The 23,083-nt window shown below is 39.0% G+C and overlaps 1 protein-coding gene across 7 annotated transcripts in view; it reads left to right on the top strand.

Annotated features, from left to right (window-relative positions):
• The window catches only part of LOC112574277 (nuclear factor 1 X-type-like), a 96,052-nt gene extending 73,393 nt beyond the window's left edge, over window positions 1-22,659 (top strand). For 3 of the 7 annotated variants that reach the window (XM_025255244.1, XM_025255248.1, XM_025255246.1), the window contains exons 5-12: window positions 1,965-2,057; window positions 2,674-3,012; window positions 5,558-5,800; window positions 7,942-8,090; window positions 8,560-8,746; window positions 9,266-9,423; window positions 12,466-12,694; window positions 13,267-22,659. In XM_025255244.1, coding sequence (XP_025111029.1) covers window positions 1,965-2,057; window positions 2,674-3,012; window positions 5,558-5,800; window positions 7,942-8,090; window positions 8,560-8,746; window positions 9,266-9,423; window positions 12,466-12,694; window positions 13,267-13,466 — 1,598 coding nt within the window. In that variant the 3' untranslated portion in view covers window positions 13,467-22,659. The remainder of the gene's footprint in view (window positions 1-1,964; window positions 2,058-2,673; window positions 3,013-5,557; window positions 5,801-7,941; window positions 8,091-8,559; window positions 8,747-9,265; window positions 9,424-12,465; window positions 12,695-13,266) is intronic. The other 4 variants (XM_025255245.1, XM_025255247.1, XM_025255250.1 and 1 more) reach the window with 4 other exon arrangements.
• The last annotated feature ends 424 nt before the right edge of the window (window positions 22,660-23,083 follow it).

The following is a 23,083-nucleotide window of genomic DNA, read 5'->3' as shown; positions in this document are numbered from 1 at the left end:
ACTCCTTTTGTTTGGCTTTTTACAGTTATTTCACCGTTTAAAAACTGCACACTTGTATACACAAATTAGTAAACCAAATTATGATTTTGCTCTGAGTGTGGCTAGATGTTTGAATTTGTCCCAGTCAAAGGATAAATGACTACACTGAATTTTTCAGTGACTGAAAGACATTTATTTGCATAGTGCTGCTGCTTTCTTGTATAGTGCTTGCAAATAGACTTAAGCCATTTATTTGATTGATGCTGTTGTTTACTTTCTTGCATATTAAAAGACTTAGTAGCGATATGTGGGAATGAGTAATAGGTGACTTTATTCTGTCATTTCATCATATATACAGATAGGTGAAAATTCAAAAACCTACTCACATATTAAAAAACAGTGTGAAAAGATAAGGGCAGATTTCTTTGGGCTTATGGAAACTGAGAGGCTGCTACCCCTCCTACTGCTAGATGTGGAGCTTGCATCAACAGGTCAGAGATGCTGTAGCAGTCTGGGTATCTCATTACTCAGCTAGTTTGATGAGCCCATGGCAAGGGCTGTAGGTACCCGCCTGTCTCAGGGATAAGTGATAATCTGTTGAGGGGGGAAAAATCTGTACTCCCAGCAGTCCCCTATTTGAGGTAGGACTTAACAGTACCCTTCATTCCATGGCTACCATTTTGTGAATTGTTTAAAGGGTTGGCTTGGGTATGCAGTGGCTTGAAATTTGGAGAACAAACTTTCGAACAAGTAACACTGCCTTCTGGTTTTGAGGAGGCAGGAGTAGGCAGTCAAGGGAACATGAATACTCAGTGTGTGTGATCATGTTACAGTTCATGAGGAGGCAAGGAGTAGGTTATTTAGGGAACATGAATACTTGTGTGTGTGAGCAATAGTATAGTTCCTGGAGTAAGCATTAATGCTTAGCCAGCTTACTGCCAGATTTTTTGCGCTATTTCAGCTTGACCTGCTTGTAAAGATTGTGCTTATTAATTATCCTTGCTTGTTTCAATAATTAGTGCATCTTTTCTGTTTCACAATGTCGTAGTTCATTTCTGCAGTCTGTGCAATGTCAGTTGGGTTAATTTTACAGCAGTCCACATTTTATAACATGTTAATCTTCGGACTAGGCCTTCTGAGATCTTTTAAAAATCTTGTCCAACAGTTATATTCTGATCATTCAGAATTATTTTGAATAAACAGTGAATAAATATGTGTAATGATATACCATTTATTTCTCTTTGCTGCCACATAATAATTGTTATTGTTGTAGAAACAATTGCATTTCTGCAGTAAAACTGCTTATTCTATTAGAAACAGCACAATAAGTGAAGAAAAAGCTTTAATTCTCTAAATCTTTGTTCTCCTTTTTTTTTTTCATTTCACATTGATATTGATATAGGTCATTTTGAGCTATTAAAGTGTAGCTATTTCTTTTAAAACAACGCTTTAAATAAGAATAAAACTTGCATTCGAAGGTAAGGTTAAAGACAATTGCATAACTCAGGTGCAAAGAACTACATTAGATTAGAGTTCAGCTGCAACTTATATCATTTATTTATTTTGGCCAGGAAATATGTGTACTTTCATGTACTGAAGCAAGACACCACAGAGCACTATCAGAATGCAAGCAAAACGGATATAAAGCTGCTTTTATGACATAATCTATTTTAGCTTGTTCCTGTGCTTTTCCTTATTAATAGCTTCAGACAGGGGCTGTGGAGTGATGGAAAAGTGCAAGATGTATAGCAGCACACACAAAAATAGACCTTGTCAGAGTTATCGTTCTTGGCCCATGCTTGCTAGTCTAAAATGGCAGCCATGTGGATACTTAATGCAGGATGCCAACTGACATTCCCAGCCCTGACTTGACTCTTCCACCAAAAGATTCCTAGGACAATATGCCTTTAGGGACTTTATTGCGGGATAGGTTTTGGGCTCGTCCCTGAAGGCAAGGTAATTGTCATAATGTGGTTGTGGTGCAGTTCCAGGCAACATCCACTCAGGGGTTTCTGGTAATGACAGCATCATGGCTACTGGGGTTTTCTCGGCCAGAGAGCTTCTTCGGGTCACACGATGTGAGTAAATACTCATACTGCAATGTCCACATCCCTGTCAACCTTTTTTCAAGCAGATATTAGTGGATTCAGTTCATTACTTTCTACTTTGTTCAGTGTAACTGACATCTGATAATGAAATTAAACGTGGTGTAATGTGTCTTGGGATAAGCGCCTTGAATGACTAAAACACCTAAAAATTAAGCTCCTGAAAATAAAGTTAGCATGATTCTGGTGTCCTGAGCATTAATGCATTTACAACCGTTGTGAAAGAGGGGCAGCTCAACATTCCAATGGTGGTCTTAGTAAAATTTAGCTTTAAGTCGAAAATCTAAAGGTTATTTCTCCCTTCCTCACCTTTTCATGTGTTTGCTATCCATGACTCAGCTGCTGATTTTAAATGAACACTTCACAAATTTTGCACTCCTCCATCACCCCTAATCCTCTGCACAGACTTTCTTTTATAAGTAACAAGTTAATTTTGTATATAGAAAAATTCCCTAATGAATTTGAAACATATAATGAGTCTACAATGTTTAATGTTTAAACCTTTTTTTTTTTTTTTTGGCTGGAGATGGAGGCGGGTTTGAGGGAACAGAAAAGTTATACATCTAATTTGTAAAAACTGTGTTTGCAGCCTCCATTATGATGCCACAGAATGGCACGCATGGCATGGTGCCCCAGACTCGCTTGGACAGTCCCAGCAGCTATTACAGCTACAGCCCTCATGCCCAAGATCCAGGCCAGCCCACAATGGTCTCCCTTCATCCTGCTCTACCCAATGGCCAGCCTGGTGCCCTCAGCCCAGCCGGCAACCCCCACAAGCGCCTCAAGCGCACGACTATGTCCTCAATTTCGTCAGCCGAGGAAGATGTGGAGAGTGTTGGTGAAGAAGGGGAGAATTTGAGCGGGTACTTTGCGAAGTCTGCAGCAGGCCTGACAGCCCATCAGTGGCAGGGGGACCATGTGGATCACAGTGAGTTTTCCTGCCAGTTGCAGAGGATGTTAACTCAGGGGGGAAAAGCTTCCTTTCTGTAGTCTGTAGGCTAGAGGCTTGAAAGTGCAATGAAGACATGATTCATTTTTCAGGATACCATTGTTTTACCATTCCATTCACTTGATTGGAACACATTTATTTCAGTTAGTAAGTGATGACTCTTTCTCAGTGACATTGCTATCCCTTTCATCATTGTCATTTTCATAATAATTATATCATCATCATTGTCATCAGTATAACTGTCATCATTGCTACTTGACACTGACCTTTTCATTTTTTTTTTTCTTTATCATCTCCTTCATTACCAACACATTTACAGTATGTTTATGCACAAATGGACATTCAGTAGGTGCAGTTCATTTATACATTATGTCCTCTGCTGTATTTTGTTCTGCTTTTTAATCTCAACTATATCTCCTGAAAGACATGACATTGTAATGATGTTTAGGTGTTCTTAGTATGTAGCATGTGACTTGATATTTTACGTCTTGTGTCTTTTTTCTCCTTTCTGTTAGCTGAGGTGATTAGTAGTCTAGTGCTGAGTTGCCAGGGACAGCTCTTTAACTACTGTCAATTTATTCCCCTTTGTAAGACAGAGGAATAGGGATCTCTTCAGTTTCAAAATTAGTAAATTCTTTTATTGGTGCCTTTTTGTTCTTCCACTGGTTATCCATGCAATTTATAAGCTCAGGAAGAGGTTGAAAGAGTGGTGTGCACTCTGTCACCTGCCATTGACAAAGTTGAGCTGCTCAAGCAAGGTGGGGATCAAACAAAGAATTTGGAAATCAGAATTGCCCAAACCATGGACACAGTTACTAGTCATACTCCTTCCACACAAAGAAATAAGCAAACAGTGTCAGAACTACAAGCAAAGTCATGCTGAAAGTAATATAGAACCGCATCAGCACCATGGCTTCAGACCAGGCAGGAAGACAGTTGAACAGATTTTTAACTGTCACATCCTGATAAAGAGGCATCTTCAGTATTGTCATTACCCCAACTTCATAGTCCAATTTGCAGCCTGTGTTTTGCAAACATCATCAACCTGATGAGGCATTAATAGAGAACTGCAAGATCTTACCAACAGACTGACAATCGAATTTATGTAGAATGGTAAAATAGTTCAAGTAAAGATCATCTCCTAGTCCTTTCAGGTTGTTGTGGGGTGAGGTGTTAGAGACCTCACATTTCTTGGGGCCAGCTTTATGTGAGGATGGTGCCCATCTCCTCTCCCTTGCTTCCTTACCTTCCACAACCATCTGTTGAGTCAGGTACCCTTTCCTGCCAACTGGGTCGACTAGAGGAAGCTTGCTGCGCTAAACGGGCATTGAATCACTAACCACTTGGCTTATTTTCCCCTGTAGAATGAAGACCAACACTGACAAGAGTAAAGTTACGGCCATTAGGGATGGCAAAGTACATATAAGTGGTGATTCATAGGAAAACAATCAGCAAATGAAGTTAGTGAAAAACTTACATTTAAATTTCTGTGAGGGCTGTATAATTATGCCTGTCCTCATCTTAAATTGTGTCTCGATGTCTTTCTTCATCTTGCGTGATTTGTCAACATCTCTCTTCATCTTCTGTTTTGATTTGTCACTGTCCTTCCTCATCCTCATCTTGCATGTTTTGTTGTTGTCCTTCCTTATCTTAGTTTGTTGCTGTTTTTCCTGATGTAGGTATGATTAGTCACTGTCCTTACTTGTATGTTTTGTCACCATCTTGCATATTTTGTTGCAGTATGTTCATATATATTTTGTCACTGTCCTTCCTCATCTTGTAGGTATGATTTGTCACTGTCTTCTGTCATCTTGTATATATATAATTTGTCACTGTCCTTGTATGCTTTGTCACTGTCTTTGCTCATCTTGCATTTTATATCACTTCATCTCTCCTTGTCTTGTGTCTTTGAGCAGTTTTTCTTTTTCCTTGAGTTCAAGTTTGGTTGTTTTTTGTAGTGAATTTCTCATGTCTTGTGTCTTTGATTACTTTTTCTCTCTGTCTCTCATGTCTTTGCTGTCTTAACTTGTATCTTTGATCACCATGCCTCTCCTTGTCTTGTATCTTTGATTATAATTTATTTCTTTGTCTGGTGTCTTTGATCACTGTGCATATGGCATCTGTTTACAGGGTAGGATTGTCTTGTGTCCTCCATCACTGTCACTGTTTTCATCTTATGTCTTTGTAACACTATGATGTGTGAAGGGGAATGTCTCACATCTTTTTTCCCTTAGTTCAAGTTTCATTTTTTGTTGTAGTCGGTTTCTCATGTGTTATTTGTTTCATTTTCTCTTTTATTGATAATTATAGGTTATGTATCATATCATTGTTTATGTTTTGTGAGTTTTAATTTGATTAGTGTATGTTTTATACTTTTCATTATTCTCAGTTCTTTCTTTTTCATGCCTAGTGGCTCAGACCACCTTTTGACTATTTTACAGTTGTTGTATGTTTGCTCATTTCATTACCATGTTTCATGCCTCATGCTTCATGCTCATACCCTGGCCATGTCATGTCCTAACAGGTGTGGCCCAGTCCCCAACCCCCCACATCTTCCAGTCCTCCCTCCTGCATACCCAGCTAAAAGGAAAGGGCAGCTCTGCAGGCTTTGTGCCAGTAAGCAGTGCCCCTCATGGAGATGGCAGCAGCGATTCCAGTGGCAGTCTTCAGACAGCAACATCCCCACCCCAGCCCCTCATCTCCCACACCCTGGGAACCATACTACCCCGCCCCCAGCCACAGACCACACCCCCTGAAGTCAGCCCAGGTGCACCTTCCATTTTTCTCACACCTGTTTTTCATTGCCATGTGCTTCATTTGGTACCCATGAATTTCTGCCACTTTCTCTTCCTGTGAGCTTTCAGTATTCTTATGAGGGTGCATTTGTCGTCATTCAGCAGCTGTTTTGTTTAATGGTGACACTGTTCACTATTGCTGTCTGAGAATTGTATCTTCTTTGGTGTTTTGTTGATGTGATATACACAGTTGCAAGGTAAGAATCACATGATGGTATTGTCAGCAGTGTCCCTGGACTTGCTTTCTTTTATTGTTACTTATGCTTTGTGTACATTCACAATCATCAACTCAGGAGTTTTATTTCATTTTTTTAGTTATTTTATATCTAGTGAGATTTGGTCTTTTTTGTGTGTTAAGTCAAGCATCAGAAGACGTGCATCATTCTCAATGTTCGAAAGACGCAGATAGAATTTATTTTTGAAAAAGCAAAGCAAGGCTAAGTCCTATAGCAAGAAAAAACTCAGAGCAACAAAAATACTCAAAAGTCCTTGGTTTCATCACTGCAATACTCAGACATGCCTTCTCTTATTACCATTCTCATTGTCATTGTCATTTTTAATTATTTACTACTTGGGACTTCTTCAACAAAAAGAGACGCTCACCGTGTACTCTTAGGCAGTTATCTCAAAGATTTGTTGTGCCGTGCTCATAAAATTTGTGTGCTTGTTGCTGACCTGAGTTTTAAATGTCAGGCATTCTGTAGGAACCAATAACTAAAATATTTTAAAATGTCTTTATGTTCACAAATACTTCACAGGTGGAATAAAACAATTTTCAATTGCTTTTTGCAATTTCCTTCTATTGAACATGTTTTTATATGTATGCAGATGGTTATAAAATAGAAGAAGACATGAAGTTTAACACATTTGTGACTTTCTATAACCCTAACTACAGAAGGCTGAACAATATTTGTTGCTGTTCTTTGGCTCCCCCTACAGAATTTTGTTTTTAACAAGAAAGATGATCATGCTTTATTCCAGTGCAGAAGTATTTATCTATACCCTTTAAAATCTATTTCCTGTTGGCAAACAAATGTGTATTAGCCAAGGCAAGACTCAAATGCTTAAATAGGCTTCAGTGATGAAAATAAGCATGTAACAATCTTTCAAGAGGATACAGGATTATTTTTCGCCTTAAAAGTTATCGGTTTAATATCAATACTGTAAATGGCAATGTGCTCAGTAACAATGAGTGTTTACAAATTTTATACATAGCTGTAAATATGTTTTGAACACTTTTGCACCGGACAATAATACACAACAATTTTTCACACTGAATATAATGAAAAGTGAAGCAAATCACATTTTTAAGATAAGAGTTGTGTTTTGTGCCAAAATTATGTTTCTAGTAATAAATTTACTATTATAATTATCTTATTTTACTTTCACAAGTCATAAAATGTGCTATCTTTCTTATGTATGACATTGTGGCTAAATCAATCTTGACCAAAGTAGAATGTAAAGGACTTCAAAGAAAAAATGCTTTCCCAGGGAAAATTGAAGCATGTATCATCTACTTGTAATTGCCTTCAGAAAAAACAAACTGATACGTTCCCTGGACACACTTTTTTGAGTTCTTGCTGTTGATTTGTTGCTTCTGTTGTAAAGTGGTGCCAGATCTGTGCTTCTATTTTTGCTTTTTGTTACATATTTTAGTTCTGATCATTTGCCTTGTGTTGTTGAGGCAAAACAATAACTGAACTTGCAAGACTTCATGTGGCTTTTCAATTGTGACATTACATGGACGGGTTGTTGAGTAAATAGCTGTTAAAGGTTTATGCAGAGCATCACCTCTTCTTGTCATTTTCCTTCTTTTTATTTTGTGCTCATTTAGATTGATGCGCTTTGTATCCTCCCTGCATTTTTTATTTTATCAACCTCATCCATGTCTTGGTGGATTTAGAAGCACAGCTTGAGCTGGAAGTAAAGCACTCTTCTGGGATTCTTAGTGTACTTGTTTGAGCCACCTATAATGCTGCTTTATGCATTTACGTGACAAAAGTGTGCAAGATTAATTATAGGTGGGTGAGGTAGCTTGTAGACTTAAAAGTGAGTTCTCATGTATGACAGCCTGTTAGATGTGGCAATCAATTTTGCTGCTTGCTATTTTCAGCCATGTCACAGTCTCTGGGCATAGGGAGTAACCCTGGAGGTGGGCCACATCATGGATCTATGAAATACAGTGACAATCCCCAGGGCCCCGACACTTTTACTGACTTCGTCACTCTCGTATGTCAAGAGGCCCAGAGCACTCAAAATCAAGTACTTTCACTTTGTAACAGATTCATCTGTTTGTAGCTTTGTTCACAAGTACTTTCACTATGTAACAGGTTGTAGCTTTCTTTATCAAGTAATTTCACTAACAGATTGATATTTGTAGCCTTGTTCATCAAGTACTTCAACTTTGTAACAGATTCATCTGTTTGTGGCTTTGTTCATCAAGTAATTTTGTATTTTCATCATGGCTTGGGTCTTTAGTGTATGTTGTTAGTCAAGAACTGTACATAACATACTTCTGAGAATTAGAGATGCTGATTCTAGTTTGTTTATCTATCATGTTCCATTTACATAGTAAGAGAAGCATTGTAAAATATATTATTTTAAAGGAGATGCGTTTGAAATTTATTTAAATAAAAATAAATATACGGCATATGGAAAAGATTTTTTGAAACAGTCATGAAAACAAGTATATTCTTTTGTTCTGTACAATGATGTCTGGTGTGTTCTTTAGCACCAATCTGGGCAATCCTCACCTCCACTGAAGAGCCCAACAAAGTTATCGCAGTTCTTCTCTCCGGGTATGCTGCCTCCCCCACCTCCACCCCCACCAAATTTGGCACGACCTGTGGCCATTCATCGAACCTCAGATGGTCAGAGCACTGTTGTTTCTTCGGCAAACATGCCAACCTCTACATCAGGTACTTAACTAAAACATTTTCCTCCTGTAGTATTGTATCCACCATAAGCCCTACTCTATCTATACTTGTAGAGCGATTTCGCTTACCTAGTATACTTAATCAGCTAGCTATGATGACAAGATATGTTGTTAGCCTTGTTCTTGAAATTGGCCCTGAATGTTGAGCTTTTTATGTTGGGTTATGATTGTGTTAGATAATTTAACAGTACCAGAACCATGAAACATGTAGTGCACGCTTCTAATTTTAGTAGATTTTAAAAAAAGTTGTAGTTCAGATGTTAAAGAAAGAAGACTGAAAATTGTTCCTAATGTGTATAGGACAGAGGACAGACACACGTTTAGAGGATATTGACACCACATATACTTGTACTACTGGTACTCCCCTCAGGGCTAGTGGTTGAGGGAAGAGAGCTTTTATTGCAACAACAGACTGCTGCAGACTGTACGGATATAATTGTATACATTGGGTTTGCTGCACTGTTGGTGAAGTCTGAAGGTCTAGTGACATATTTTGTTTCAGCCTCAAACAGCTCAGTGAGTGGCAGCACACAGGGTGGGGGGCTGACAAGCTCTCCCTCCACTCCTCCCCCAAGTCGTGGCGTTGTGTCTAGTCCATTCACCGTCCTGTCGTCTCGCCCTGAGCATGCTTTCTCCCATATACACCCACAGGGTCATCAGGTGAGTGCGCTATAAAGGCACACAGCAAGTTTCGTGGTGTGTGGTCTCATTTTGAATAAACCATTCAAGAAGGTGTGAGCTTTTTGTAAAATGCAAGCAGGAGTTTAAAAAAAAGTTCTCCCACCCTCTTCCCACCCATTTTCTGTGATCAGCAACAGATAAATGCCCTACATAGTTCTGAAAGAGTGGAAAGGATTGTTGATCCATTGTGTTTTTCAACAGCTTTTTTAAGGTTACAAGGAATCTTGAATTGAGTATGTACTTTTCACTAATGGCTTTAAAAACACTGTTAATCAGACCCTGAGGTTTGCTTTGGCATTAACTTACTACAGGGATGGGAGTTCTCCGTCCGGGGGACGGATTTCCGTCCTGAGAAAAAATCTCAGGACGGAACTGGGACGGAAAGTAAAATTCAAAATTTTCACTGATTACAAAGGACCAGGGACTATGAATAAAAAAGCGAAAATTTCTCGTATCGTGAACGATACCATACGCTAGTGGTAATAGGCAGAGGCGGCGTTAGGACCACGCGGGGCCTAGGGCCGACCATCCGCGCGGGGCCGGGGTCATGGAGTACGTGTATCAACATCCTATTGATATGATGCCGGAAGCACTGATTTATATACAGTTAGATAGGTTGGATTAATTTCGCGAAATAACGCACGAATTTAGTGTTTTAATTGTTTGTAACCTTTCCCACCGTCTGTGACAGTACCGGTTTTTTCTTAAAGCAAAATAATATGGTGACGATAACTTAATAAACTGCTTGTTGTTATCGTCGGGTTTAACGTGAAGACATGGGTTCAATAATTTGCTTAATTAGAACTTAGAAGTGTTTTCTGAACGTCAATTTTTTTGTCACAACTTGTTTAACACAGCTACATGTAGCAATAAGTCAGAAAGATGACCTCGGGTTAGGTGACCAGACGTTTCGGGGGCGAAAGCGGGACGCGTGCCGATGATGATGACGTCACCGACAAAGAACGCTGTGGGGGAACTTTCCTCTGACTTTTGCCGAGTAGTGATGCTTTCAACGGCAGATCTGTCCACGCCACTACAGTATTCCATTTTAAATAGAAAACCGGTGTTTAAAATTTAAATTAAAATATTCCTGCCTTATCTCCCGCTCAGCCAACTTTGCGGACGTGCAGGTGAGGCGCTGTATAAATTATCGTGCTAATAATGGTCCGGCACCTTTGTCATTTTGCGAGGCTGTTGCTCCCAAACCGTACTTCATGGACCGTGAATCTCCTTGTAAAGTTTCAGTCATTGCAAGATTGTGTCATACATTTTTCACAAGGATTTCGTGAATATTCGCTGTCAAAGTTGCACTTCACAATTAAAAGTCCTTTCAGTGTTTCCACCTTTATCTGTCTTTTCACTGGCGATGTTCGTATCGTCCCCGACATAAGTTTAGTCACTGATCCGTACTCAAAGAAAACGATTACTGGAAGCGAATAAAATGCCGGGCAGCGGGAACCTTTAATATTATGGATGACATTGTTGAAAAAGACAGAACCAACCTTACACCTAAAATGTTGAAGCCATTGGGTTTATTAAGTATGATTTAAGGCCAGAGGACTGAGAGCCATACAGATGGTCCCCAGTGACCAAATGATAAAAAAATGTGATTTCTGCACATGCATCATATACAGTGCATTTGGAAAGAGAGGCTCATCTGGCTAAAAAAAAAAAAAAAAAAAAACAGGACACTGTTTGCCAGAATGCTGTCCAAAAAAGGAAGTTGGAGGACTGCATCAGCTTCCAGCCGACTAAGAAGCAGCAGTTACCTCATCCAGCAACTGAGCCATCAACACAGACAGCTAAGAGACCAACAGAAACCACACAGCCTGCCAACATAGTAACTGGACAAATTGACATTTTGACAAATACCCCGAAAAGTCTGCTCCCAGAATGTCAGGGAGACCAATGCAAACATCAATCACTGGATTTTTAAAAAAATAAGAAGTGTTAGGTTTTGGTGGGTATTGGATTTTTTACTTGTTTTTATTTGCCTTATCAAAATTAAATGTAGACAAGACAGAAGAGATAGGCATAGACTTTAGGAAAATAAAATTTTGTTTTATCGTGTACCTGTTGAGACAGTAAACTCCTTCAGGTACGTAGGCTCTGTTTTTGATTGCAGGCTAAAATGGGATGTAAACATGATCAGCATGTGTACCTTCAATAGCTGAATAGTTTTTCAGTCAGCACAGCAACATTCAGCTGTTTTTATCAGTCATTCATTGAAAGTCTTTCACTTTTTTCCTTCATATGCTGGTTTTACAGTTTTCTGTTCATGATATGAACAGTTTGAACCATACTGTCCATATTTTTCTAAGGTAATTGGTGTTAAGCACAGAAATTTGGATTCCTTTTTATGATCAGCAAATTGTCAGAAAAGTTTACAGCATTTTGTCCATACCAGAATATGTCCTAGCAGGAGAATTTGTTATATTGAGTTCAGGCAGGCAAACATACTATGTCTATATGCAAAAGCAATAGGGACTTGAAATGGTTTACAACCTCTGCAGTCCACATGCTCAACCATAGATTATAGATTAATTGTCAGTTGTATGTGTGCATGGGTGTGTGATATAGGTGTACCTTAAGAATGTTTTATATGTAAGAATGCACGTTCTTATAATGCACCACTCGCCTAATATTGTAACTAGCAGTTTTTTTAAAACTTTTGTAACAGAACACACTTCCCAAGTTATAATTGCCCATTAGGGTTAATAAAGTTGGACATTTGTCATTGTTAACTACTAAAGACATTGTATGACTTATGTGTGTTATGTATGTGAAAACGTGAAACGCGTATGCAACCATGTGTCATATAACGTTATATGCATATGCTCTAGTACTGCATGGCTCTTGAAAAATCTTCAGTCCCAGGAAAATTTCTGGCTCCCACCCATGTTACTAGGAGGCAGAATCTGTCTTGGAGGGATTAACTTTTTTTTTTTGTGGGCCCGTTTGAAGAACCTTATGCTTTGTGGATAAAGTCCATTGCCAAAGTCTCCGCAACTCTTTCTGCAGGTCTTTACTTACCCCAGTCTTAGTCCTGTGAATGCCATCAGTGGAGTTATCTCCCCTACCACGCTGAGCTTGATAGCATCGCCAATGGCAACACCACGCACCACTCCCCGCTCCACACCCATTCCACGGTGGACCACGCCTTTCATCCCACTGGATGAAAATGTGGACTACAGCATGCTGGCTAACATCATGCCAACCGTGAATCCAGACGAGGCACTCTTGTCTGAGGGTGAGGCATACTTGGCAACTGTATAAGCTGCTTTTTCTTTACTCTTTGTAGATTGTAATTAATTGTAAGTTTTGCCTGGTTTTGCATAATTTTTCAGAAATAAATGTTACTTTTTTTAATTGCAAAAATAGATTTTTGTTGCATATATGTGGACATTTATTGTTACAATTTGCTTCACAAAAGACAGTTTTATAGGTGAGACTTCTTCAAAATCAAAATCAAAATCAAAACAGACTTTATTGTCTGTCCAGGAGACCCAGGACAGAAATCTGTCTTCGGTCACAAGGGCAGGCATACATATACAGACATTTAACACACAGTTAGGAGTTAGTTCTTTGTTAGGCAGACTGAAATCTGTCATGTCATGTAACTTGTTTTCAGTTTGTCTAATGATGATACAGAGCTGTGTGTTGTGGTAATGATGATAGTGCGACAGCTATATTGTTGTATATACTGTTTGACATGTTTCACTCAGACTGACTAGAATTTTGCAGGATCGTGTTACAAAACGCTTTATGATTGTTGTAGCCATCTTCATGCATGGTATCGACTTTAATTTGTTTGATTTTCAGAGCGTTACTTCTCGGCAGTGCAAAGTGCTGAAGGAATGGACTCGGGAAATGGGAACGGAGGCCACTCTAGCCACACAAGTCAGACTGTGTCACCAGCGTCCTCACACGGCCCACCTCCCACCGCCCACCCCCATGCCAGCCCCCTCCCACCAAGTGGCAACTCACCCAAACCGCACACCCAGTCTCAAGGCACCACCTGATGCTGTGAGGCTTCAGCAGGACAACAGATACCTCGGGTGTTTCGTCATACACCCTACTGTAGATGGAGAGAGACACTGGCTCCACCTAGTGCTTTGCTTGGCTGTGATACAAGTCTTATTACAAACACTGTATCTGCACCTCACAGTGGGGTGCCAGACAGAATGTTTTTTTTTTACTTGGACTCCTGTTAATTTTATTCCTACTATTTTTTCAGTTTGTGTGATATGATACAGAGCTCCTTGTTATCATCGTGTATTTCAATAGTAGTGATGATGATAATGATGGTGACAGTTGTGTTTTACGACGATATCAAATAATTTTTTAATTGTACTGGTGGATTCCTTTTTCCCTTGAAGTCATGGCTAACCCTTAATCCAGGTTATATTGTTTCTTCCCTTTCTTCCTCCCTTAACTGCCTCCCTCCTCCAACCCCCAACCTTTATCGTAGAATCATTTCTTGTAATGAAATTTGACAACTGTGTGGTCTTGTGGCTTAATCTAGTTGCTTTGTATCCACTGCAGCAGCAGTTTTCCATTTCTAACGTTTGTATCCCTCTCCAGGATCCTAGTGGCTATCATGTTTGTATCAGTCTCCAGGATCCTAGTGGCTGTCCTACCATAGGGAGGGGTATGGAGAAAGAAAGCTGTTACTAGGCTGCATCCAGTTCCTTTGTGTCCTGTTACTTAGACACTTTGAAGTCTTCTCTCCTCATTCTCACATACTTTATTGCAAGTGTTTATGTGAAAGCTTTATTTAGTATCTGTGTTTATTGATACATTCGCTCAACAAATGTGCTGTCTTTTTTGGTTTAGAACAAGATCCAATATGGCTCACTAATTTGTAGAGGGGAAGGTCTAGAAACAAATTGTACTGAGCCAAAGAACAGAAGGGAAGTTACAGGCATTCTCTCTGGAATTTTTAATTTTTGGGGGATTCTGAAAATAAGCAAAAATCATGGCAAGGGTGTAATTTCTGCATGGTTAAGCTCAGAACCCAGTAAGCTGTAGACCATGTGAAAGAAGGTGCATTAGTGTGGGTTGTGTTGTCTCTTTACATTTTAAAAAAATTTATGAACTGTTTGGGGTTTTTTTTTTCAAATGTGTTTGTAATTGGACAATTTCCCTCTCTGAACTTCTGAGGAAGATATGCTTTCTTCTGTTACTTTGTCCTTCTCAAATATGGCTACCATCTGACTTTCCAGTTTCTTTGGAAGTAACATCCTCCTTTTGGGCTTTATCAACAAATGGAGATCTTTTGTATGAGAAATATTTTGTCTGATGTCTTTGAGGAGTTTTTGAGAAAGAGCTGCAATGAAGATTTTATGAGCTTCTGCTGACTTTGTGCGATTTGGTAGGAACATTAATTGAAGAAATTTTAAGAGCAAAAAAATAGATGAAAAATTTACTAAGGTCACAGGTCTTTTGAGGATGAGGTGCTTAGCAGTACATTATGTGACGTATAATAGGTATTTTCACTGTTGTTGTTTTTTGATACAAGTGTGTTAGTAGTTCATCACGAAAAAGTGCAATATCCGTAGAGTATGTCATCTATATAATTCTTGAGATACTAGAGAATATTCTTGCTTGGGATATGTTTCACATAGTGCATCTATATCACTAATCCCTTGTCCTCTGTTAAGAATAATATTTGATCTAAAAATAAAACCAGCAATGCATGATGCTAACACATATATGACTGGTGTGATGGTAACTTCTGTAACTATTAGGGAGACACCCCACTTAACCCCCGTGCTAGATGTGGTAAAATCATGTAAAATACGTTTATTAAAATTCTGTATAAATTCTGGACCTAGTATCAGAAGAGAAAGACCAAAGAATCGGTGATCTGTAATATCTTCCTGTTGTAACCTGGGAGCACTGGACTATTTTTCGTCGAAACAAGTATGCTAAGAGTGGGTTGGAATACCCAGTGGCCAGTCATGTCTGTGACAGTGTGCGCTTGGTGGTTTTTTTATCTGTCGGGCTTTTATAATGTGTATTTTGTGTCAGTTTGCATGTTGCAATCAGCTTGTGTATCATTGTCAGTTGGTGTGTCAGTTGATGTGGCCCCTTCCTTGAGGGTCTTGCTGGAAAATGGGAACATCCAGATTAGTAACAGTCGGCTAGATGGTCACCAGATAGCAGTGTGTGATAAAAATGTTTTGAGAATGGCCGTGAAAATTCACTGTCCTAAAGAAGTATTCTTACAGCTTGCAAAGTGCTGAAAGCTTGCTGTTTCTTGTCATCTAACCTCAGTAAGGGCAGCTAATGCAGTTCTTGTTTGTTCATCAGGAAGTGAGGTTTAAAAATGCAGAAATTTAGGATCTAGCAAGTGTTTCCAAGAGCTGCCTGCAGTTGAAGCAAAGGATGTGATTATTAGTGCTGCTTACAGCACTGTTGTTAGTGTACTGTTGATCAAAAGGCTATCCCTTTCTTTTCTTCCAACAGGCATTATTAGCGCAGTTTATAGATTGCCATGCCCTTTAGCATGACTTGTGAATCCGTATTTGTTTTTCAGTTGGTGGACGTTATTCTATATGTGGTCAAATGAAATGTTTTGGCTTTTAGTTCTGAGGAAAAATCAGGTTATAACTGTTGTGATGCCCTTTGCCTCAGTTGCTGTCATTTTTCCAGGTTTCCTTGTACAGTCTTGAGCTTTATCTAAAACGTGCAGATAATTTTACCACCATTAACTGGAAGTTTCTTGCAAGAAGTCACCCTGTATGTCACTGTGGTTTGTGACTTCAACACTTGTTAAAGTATGCAAAGAATCTCATGTGATCATGCATGTTGTCAGACCCACTGGCTGTCTTTTTATATCCATGTTCTGTGGCAAGAGCCTGTCCTTACAGTGACAGAGCAGCAGCATGCTGTTGGTGAGGAGTTTAAAGTATTAGTTGTTGTAACATACAGAACTATGCAAATGTTTTTAACTTGCCCTTTTGGATCTTGGCAACGCATAAGCAACTTGGTACTTCCTTTTGAGGATTTATGTTGAGAACAGCTTTTCACTGAGGGGAAAGGAAACTGGAAGCTGGGTGCCTGGGGCATGTGCGTCGAGTCATCAGCAGATCCACAGAAGGAGAGTAGTTTACATTTATGCTCACTGGCTTGAGCTGGCATTTGTGACTGTTGAGTCATAAATGATTTGAACAAGTTTCAGTGCTGTTAAAATAGTCCCATGTGGAAGATATCTTCCCAAAGTCCACTCTTTGAGAGATAGATGACCCACACATGGACTCTAGTTACATCTTAAAGTGTGGATAGATACATTGATGTACTGTCATGACACTGACAGCAACTGAGAATGTAAGTGCTCTTTATAGTCAAACCTTGTTTGAATTATCACCAGTGGTCTGGCCCCAAAATTTGTAAACACGTTGGCAAGCTGACAAAATCTAGGTACTCAACATATCACCATACTGTTAACCATATCTGTTTTTTCCTTTAATATAATGTTTATCGCAACTGTAATATAACCCTAAAGCACATCAATATCAATATAATTTGACATTGTACAGTGGATTTGATCCGTAGATATGCATCTAGGTGAGATGCACTGCTGGTTCACAGGTAAGGAAATCAAAGGACAATGCTAATGATAGGAGGCTTGTATAGCACACTGATCCCATAAAATAGTTTAAGGTGCTGTTGAATCAGATAGCTGATTTTTCAAAAACCCACGTAAAAGATCATTTAATGCGGTAAATATCATAAAATGATTTAATCTTAAGCACAGATTAGTACCACCTAGTGGTTGTGCTCAGATGTCGTTTGCATAGGAATTACTAATGCGTAGTCCCAATAAGTCTGGTGACCAGTAGAAGTAGCAGCCAGTTCATGACTAGAAGACTAAGACCAGGCTTGTTGAGTGAAATGTTGACCACCAATATTTGTTGAGCTTTCAGATTAGCACTTTCCACCATTTTGTAAGCTGTTACAAGGGCAAGAAACAAAAATGAGAACTAGGTAAATGACATGGCAGAAAACTTCTTAAGAGACAGGATGGTGAGCTAATATGTGGGGTGGAGGGTGGGAGTAGTAGTGTGGTTGTGAACTAACAAGGTTTGACTGTGCACAAAGGTACCAATTATTCACTCAAGAACACCTGTGGACACTAGTCAGCAAATGATCAAGCCATAAAACCAAAGAAACTTTATAATCTTGCTAAGTCCAGGCAGGAGCTTGATGGAGCAAGTTTTTTTTTAAAACTGAGATGGATCTGCTGGGTTACTCGGTAATGTTAACAAGAGAGGTTTTTTCTTAGCACTTAACAATGTGAAGGATGTTTTGTTCCCTCGGTGAAAGGTTGGCTGAGTGTTGCGGCCAGTCACCAGTTGTGTATTGGCTGAGGGTATTGTAACCACTTCTCTGAATTTTTTTTTCAATGAGGCTATGCAAAGTAGATGCAGTTCTTTCTCTTTACAAAGATCTTATTTGCAGATGTTTGTTATATTGGCAGCCTTGGTGCACTGATGCATGCATTAGGAACTCATGAAAAAAAATCTTAATTTTCTGCCTTTACAAGAAGGCTAATCTCTTTTCACTATGCTTCACACCAGTAGGGCAAGTACCAAAAATTTTTTTAAAATGGAATATTTTTCTTTTCTTTTTTGTCTCTATTTGTAAATTTCTTGTTTCTCATTTTTCAAAGAACTGTTATCACCTTGCAGCACTTACTACTCATGTTTGTGATAAGGTGAAATGCTGGCAACATCTGCTGGCCATGTCAAGGTACATATATTGTACCTTAACTAGTTTCTCCATTTGTCCACCCAGAGACGAGGATTGGACATGTGGGTCAGTTGGATTTCTACCTCCATGTTTCCAGTGCCTGCTTCACATTTCTTGCTGTCTTAAGGTATTCGTCCATCCATTCATGCTGATTGAGACATCAATGTCTGAACACTGCAACACTTGTTCTCTCAAGTTCAATGTTGATGGCAAACAATGTACTTCATAGTTTGCATGTTCATCTGTTTGTTTTTTTAAAGAGGTTCTAGTTGTATGCACAAGTTGTCCAAGCTGATTTAAATCGGATTGGAAGCTGTGAATGAACGAAATGATAACAAGCACAGGTAATGTTTTTTTTAAAGACTTCCCTGTTCATTTATTATTCCAAATACTGGCTTCTACAGACACATTGTGGAACTGGGAATCCGACTGTAGCCTTTATTGTTAAGATAGTGCATTGTAGATCATCATTGTACTTTGTTTACAGCGTCAGAGGTGTCACTATCTCTGGTTGTTTTGGACAGTTGGCACTGAGCATTTACTGTCAAATATGTATTCCATCCAGGTGATGTTTATGACATGAACTGTTTGTAATCCATGAAGGAACAAGTATTTATTATCATCTTGTATGATTGATACAAGGTGCTGAGAGATTTTCAATCCATAGCTGTGATACTTTTAAAGGTATCTAATGATGTTTCGCCCCCACCCAAGGAGATTTGATGGGAGCTGGATTTCAAAATTTAACTTTTGACAATGAAAGCCATCACTGGCATAAAATTTACCTCAGTGTAAAAGAGCTGCTGCAAAACAGAATAATGAAAAATCGTTTATTTAGAAGACATCTGTATGTTGCAGACTTGGGTTTTGTTCATCAAGTAATTAGTGAAAATGTTGAACAAAGACAAATATTATTTTCTGTTTACTTTTAGATCACCGTGATCGAAACATGAAGTTTATTTTTTCTTTAGTAAATTCATGTTTCAGTTTTTAATGAGAGTTGAATTACAGTTTCTTCTTTCATGCTCTAGAAGAGGTGTGGGCACCAGCATAGACAAATAACATTATCCTACCATTCTTTATGGTTGGTATCACTTTTAAAGTGTGTGGCATATCTTAATTTTCTTTTTTAAATTTTAAAATTGTAGAGTTATTTTATAGACACTCAAATAACACTGTTATAAACCAAAGGTGGATATGACCCAAGAATATGAACGTGGAACAAGCCAGATGACTTTCAGAAACTGGTGTTATGTTAAAAAGTGCTGGTGTCGACCGGATATATAAAGGTATCATGATTGGTTGGGAAGACAGGATTCCAAGTTTCGCTTTCGTCGAGGAAGTGCTGTGTTCAACACCACTTGCTCATTGCCTCATGGGCAAACCTGTCAGTCCCAGAACAATGGTGGGTTCTGTTGCTGAAACTTTTCTTGCAGTGCACTGCTCTTTTTATGTTGTCTAGCTCCACTGACCTCTGACCTGGGTGTGATAGAATGTGTATATTTGCATGTAGGTGGTATGTGTGTGAAAGGGAGGTAGAGACAACAGAAGAAAAATTGTAAATTTATATTAAGCCATCTTGCCTGTCTGCCCTTGCTTCATTTTTTTGTTACAGGACAGCTTGTCTATTGTGAGTGGTGTGGGGGCTTGCATGTTGTAGTCACATGCCTGTCTTTGTTCTCTGGAAACTGCAGCATACTGTTATAGGCTTTTTATAGCTGTACTTGTTTTAAACTCTTCCAGATGAGTACTATGATGGGAAAAAAGATCAAATTGTTTTATCTTTTGGGCCCTTTCACCCTTTTAAACTATGCACTGACCTTGGGTTGAGAGTGGGGCCTTTCCTGTGCATGAGAATGTAGCATGTTTGTCCAGTTGCTCACGTCTTTGTATGTGAGTGGTGTCATGTTAACCAGTGTACAGCATTTGTTTTTTCAACAGTATTATTCTTGAGTGTTGCAACTTGTGAGTCTTATTAACTATCAATAATGCTGTGGATTCAATAATTATTATGTAAGTGATTTATCAATGATGTATCCAAGATCAGAAAGTCTTCCTTTGAGTTAGTGGTTCTTTTCCTCTCTTACAGTCACAGATGTGTCAGATGGTGAATTTTGATGAGATATGCTTGGTATGTGGATAGTCTTGCCCTCTTTATCTTTTAGGAACATGACCAAGTTTTGTTTTCATGTCAGCAGAAACTTTTGACACCTTGTGTACAAAATTGACCCACAGAAGTGTACAGATTTATGTATGTAAATATGTTTGATTTGTATACATAGCTGTTTAATTTATTTGCCAAGCAATGTCATGGGTTTGGGGTCGGAGAGAGGGAGGGATGGTGAGGTGGCATGTGGACGTATACAGCAGATGGGATTTCGGGGTTGGGTGTGATCTAGGATTGGGTATGAATCTGATGCGCTGGAGGTGAAGGATTGAGACTGTGATGATGTAGTTTACTCGACCTTGTCCCCTAGCAAGGTGTGCTAGGGAATGGCATCAAGTCAGGGGAAAGTATTACTCTAAGACTTGCCTCTTCTCTATTTCTTATTTTTAGATCTTGCATCACACACTTTTTTCTTTGGGATGAACTTTGCTGTGCTGTTATGGTTTTTTTTTAAATTTTGTTACATTTGTTTTTAAATTAACATTTCTTCAGTATAATTCCATCTTTGGATCAGGTCATGCCAATCAAAGAACAGCCTGTAAGGTACTGAGACTGTTCTTAAAAACCTACCTCCAATGTTCCTTATTGACTCAAGCATATAGGGGGAAAAAAATCCATCTAAAATAAGGAAACTTAATGTGACACATCAGCAGTATGGCAACTCTCATTTTCTTCCTATAAGCACCACAGGCAGCCGCCTACTGATGTTCCAGGCCCCTGCCAGCTGAATGCTTTTAACTCCTCTACATCCTGTGCTTTGACAGCCATGGGCAGACAAGTTGCTAAGTAGTGGTTATGCAAGAACTGCACTCGCCCATCAGCACTCTCTTGACCTTGTCACATGCATGTGAAGCCAGTTCATTAAGGGAAGTTAAAGTGCTATCTGATGCTTGCCAGTTTTGAAATGTGATAATGGATGGTTTGATATTAAGCTATTTACACTATGTTGTTTTGTTGTTGCCACTGTGAGCAGAAAGCTGGTGTACATTTTTGCATATATTTATGAAACAAATACAACCCCATCCTTGGCGGTTGATAAACAAGAAATCCAGGAAAAAGGGGACTTATGTTTCCCCAAACTTTAACCCATCACTAGTTACATCAGGTGACGTGAAAATGTCTTTTGGGGAAAAAAAGCTCTATGCAACCATTTCTGCAGACAGTAAACAGTCCCTCATCTCTCATAGAGGTGACATGGAACCATGGCCTTCTTAGCTTTGACACTCAGCACGAATGCTGTGCTTACTGAAGACAAATTGTAATTCATGTGAATATGTCTGGAGGCAGATGTGCCAGATTTTTTTTTAAAATTGACCCTATTCCTTGCACTGAAACATTCAGTCCGTCTAGTTTATCTTACTACTAATTTTTCTGTTTGCTTTGTCCATGCATGAATGGAGCACATTGCTGTGCATGATTGCCAGGTGGTGGTGGTGGATGAGTAGTGTACACACATCTATGTGTGCATACATGTGAGACAATTGTCCATCATGAATTCTTCAAGTTTTGCTTAATGATTTGTATGACATTTGACCTGTAGCATTTGTTTCCTGTCAGCCAAAGTTGAAATAATTCGGGTCATAGAGCAAGACTGCCCCAGTTCTTGGTGCAGTCCCTTGACTGAGGACATATTGGAAGACTGTATCACGATAACACCGAGATCTATGTTTAAAAAATGGCATTTGCATGTTCAAAATTTAGGTTCAACCAAGATTATCTGAGATTAACGTGCAGCCCCATACATTGCCCATTTCTGTATGAAACACTTCTAAATTATAAGTATGCTAAAAAAAAAGGTATTAGCATGACAACTACATTTCGGTAGGGAAAAGGGGGACAGATTTTTTTCAAATGTGTCGATTCCAAGAAATGAAAGTTTATAGTAATAATTTCCATTCATGAAAGGAGAGGAATGATGAAACACGACCTGTGCATCTTTAGAGTCATCATAACATCCCCTAACCAGTAATGCCGGTGCATCAGCCAATAATGGCCTTCACCTTTCGCTGTGGGGACATGGTAGACTAAATGTGTGGCCACACAGATATGAAATAAAAGGGTCTATTTTAAATGGTGATTTTTAGGGCACCTGGTGGAGGCAGATCTGGGGTCAAAGATTTGTGGCAAGCTCAGGAAGGTTTTGGTTGGGGAGCATTGTGTGAGGCGATGGGAGGGCAACGATCAAGTTTCGTTACAACTGACACTGTTGCAGACACTGAGGTTTGCTTTATCAGTCAACTAGCCCAACGTATTATGTTCATGTTTTGAGCTAATAAACCAAGAAACCTCCACTTGTTTTACATGTGAAATTGTTTGAGTGCATGTTTTATGTATTGTGATGCAAAGGATGAAAAACATTCAATTTCTAAATTCCAATTTAAAATGTAATCCACAATTTTATAAAGTACGTGGTCTATCACCAAAGATCAGCACAGCAAATTTGTAGCCTGATGGATCAGGGCACTAAGGTCAGAGGCTTTAAAGCGACTTGAGACCAAACTCTCGGTCCACCAGCAGCAATGGGAAGGTGAAAGGAATCGGAAGGAAAGTTCTGCCATCATCTGTCCATTGAACCACTTACAGCTCCCTTCAACATCCATACAAATGTAGGACTTTGTACATTTTGTCATTAAATTATCCATAAGCTATATCAATGTATAATAATAATTTGGTTGCTAACCACACACGTAAATGGTTAAAATACAACAGAAAGTC

The sequence above is a fragment of the Pomacea canaliculata genome, linkage group LG10, assembly GCF_003073045.1.
Source record: "Pomacea canaliculata isolate SZHN2017 linkage group LG10, ASM307304v1, whole genome shotgun sequence".
Taxonomy (NCBI): domain Eukaryota; kingdom Metazoa; phylum Mollusca; class Gastropoda; order Architaenioglossa; family Ampullariidae; genus Pomacea; species Pomacea canaliculata.
The sequence above is the reverse complement of the archived record's forward strand: the minus strand, read 5'-3'. Positions and strand labels throughout refer to the sequence as shown.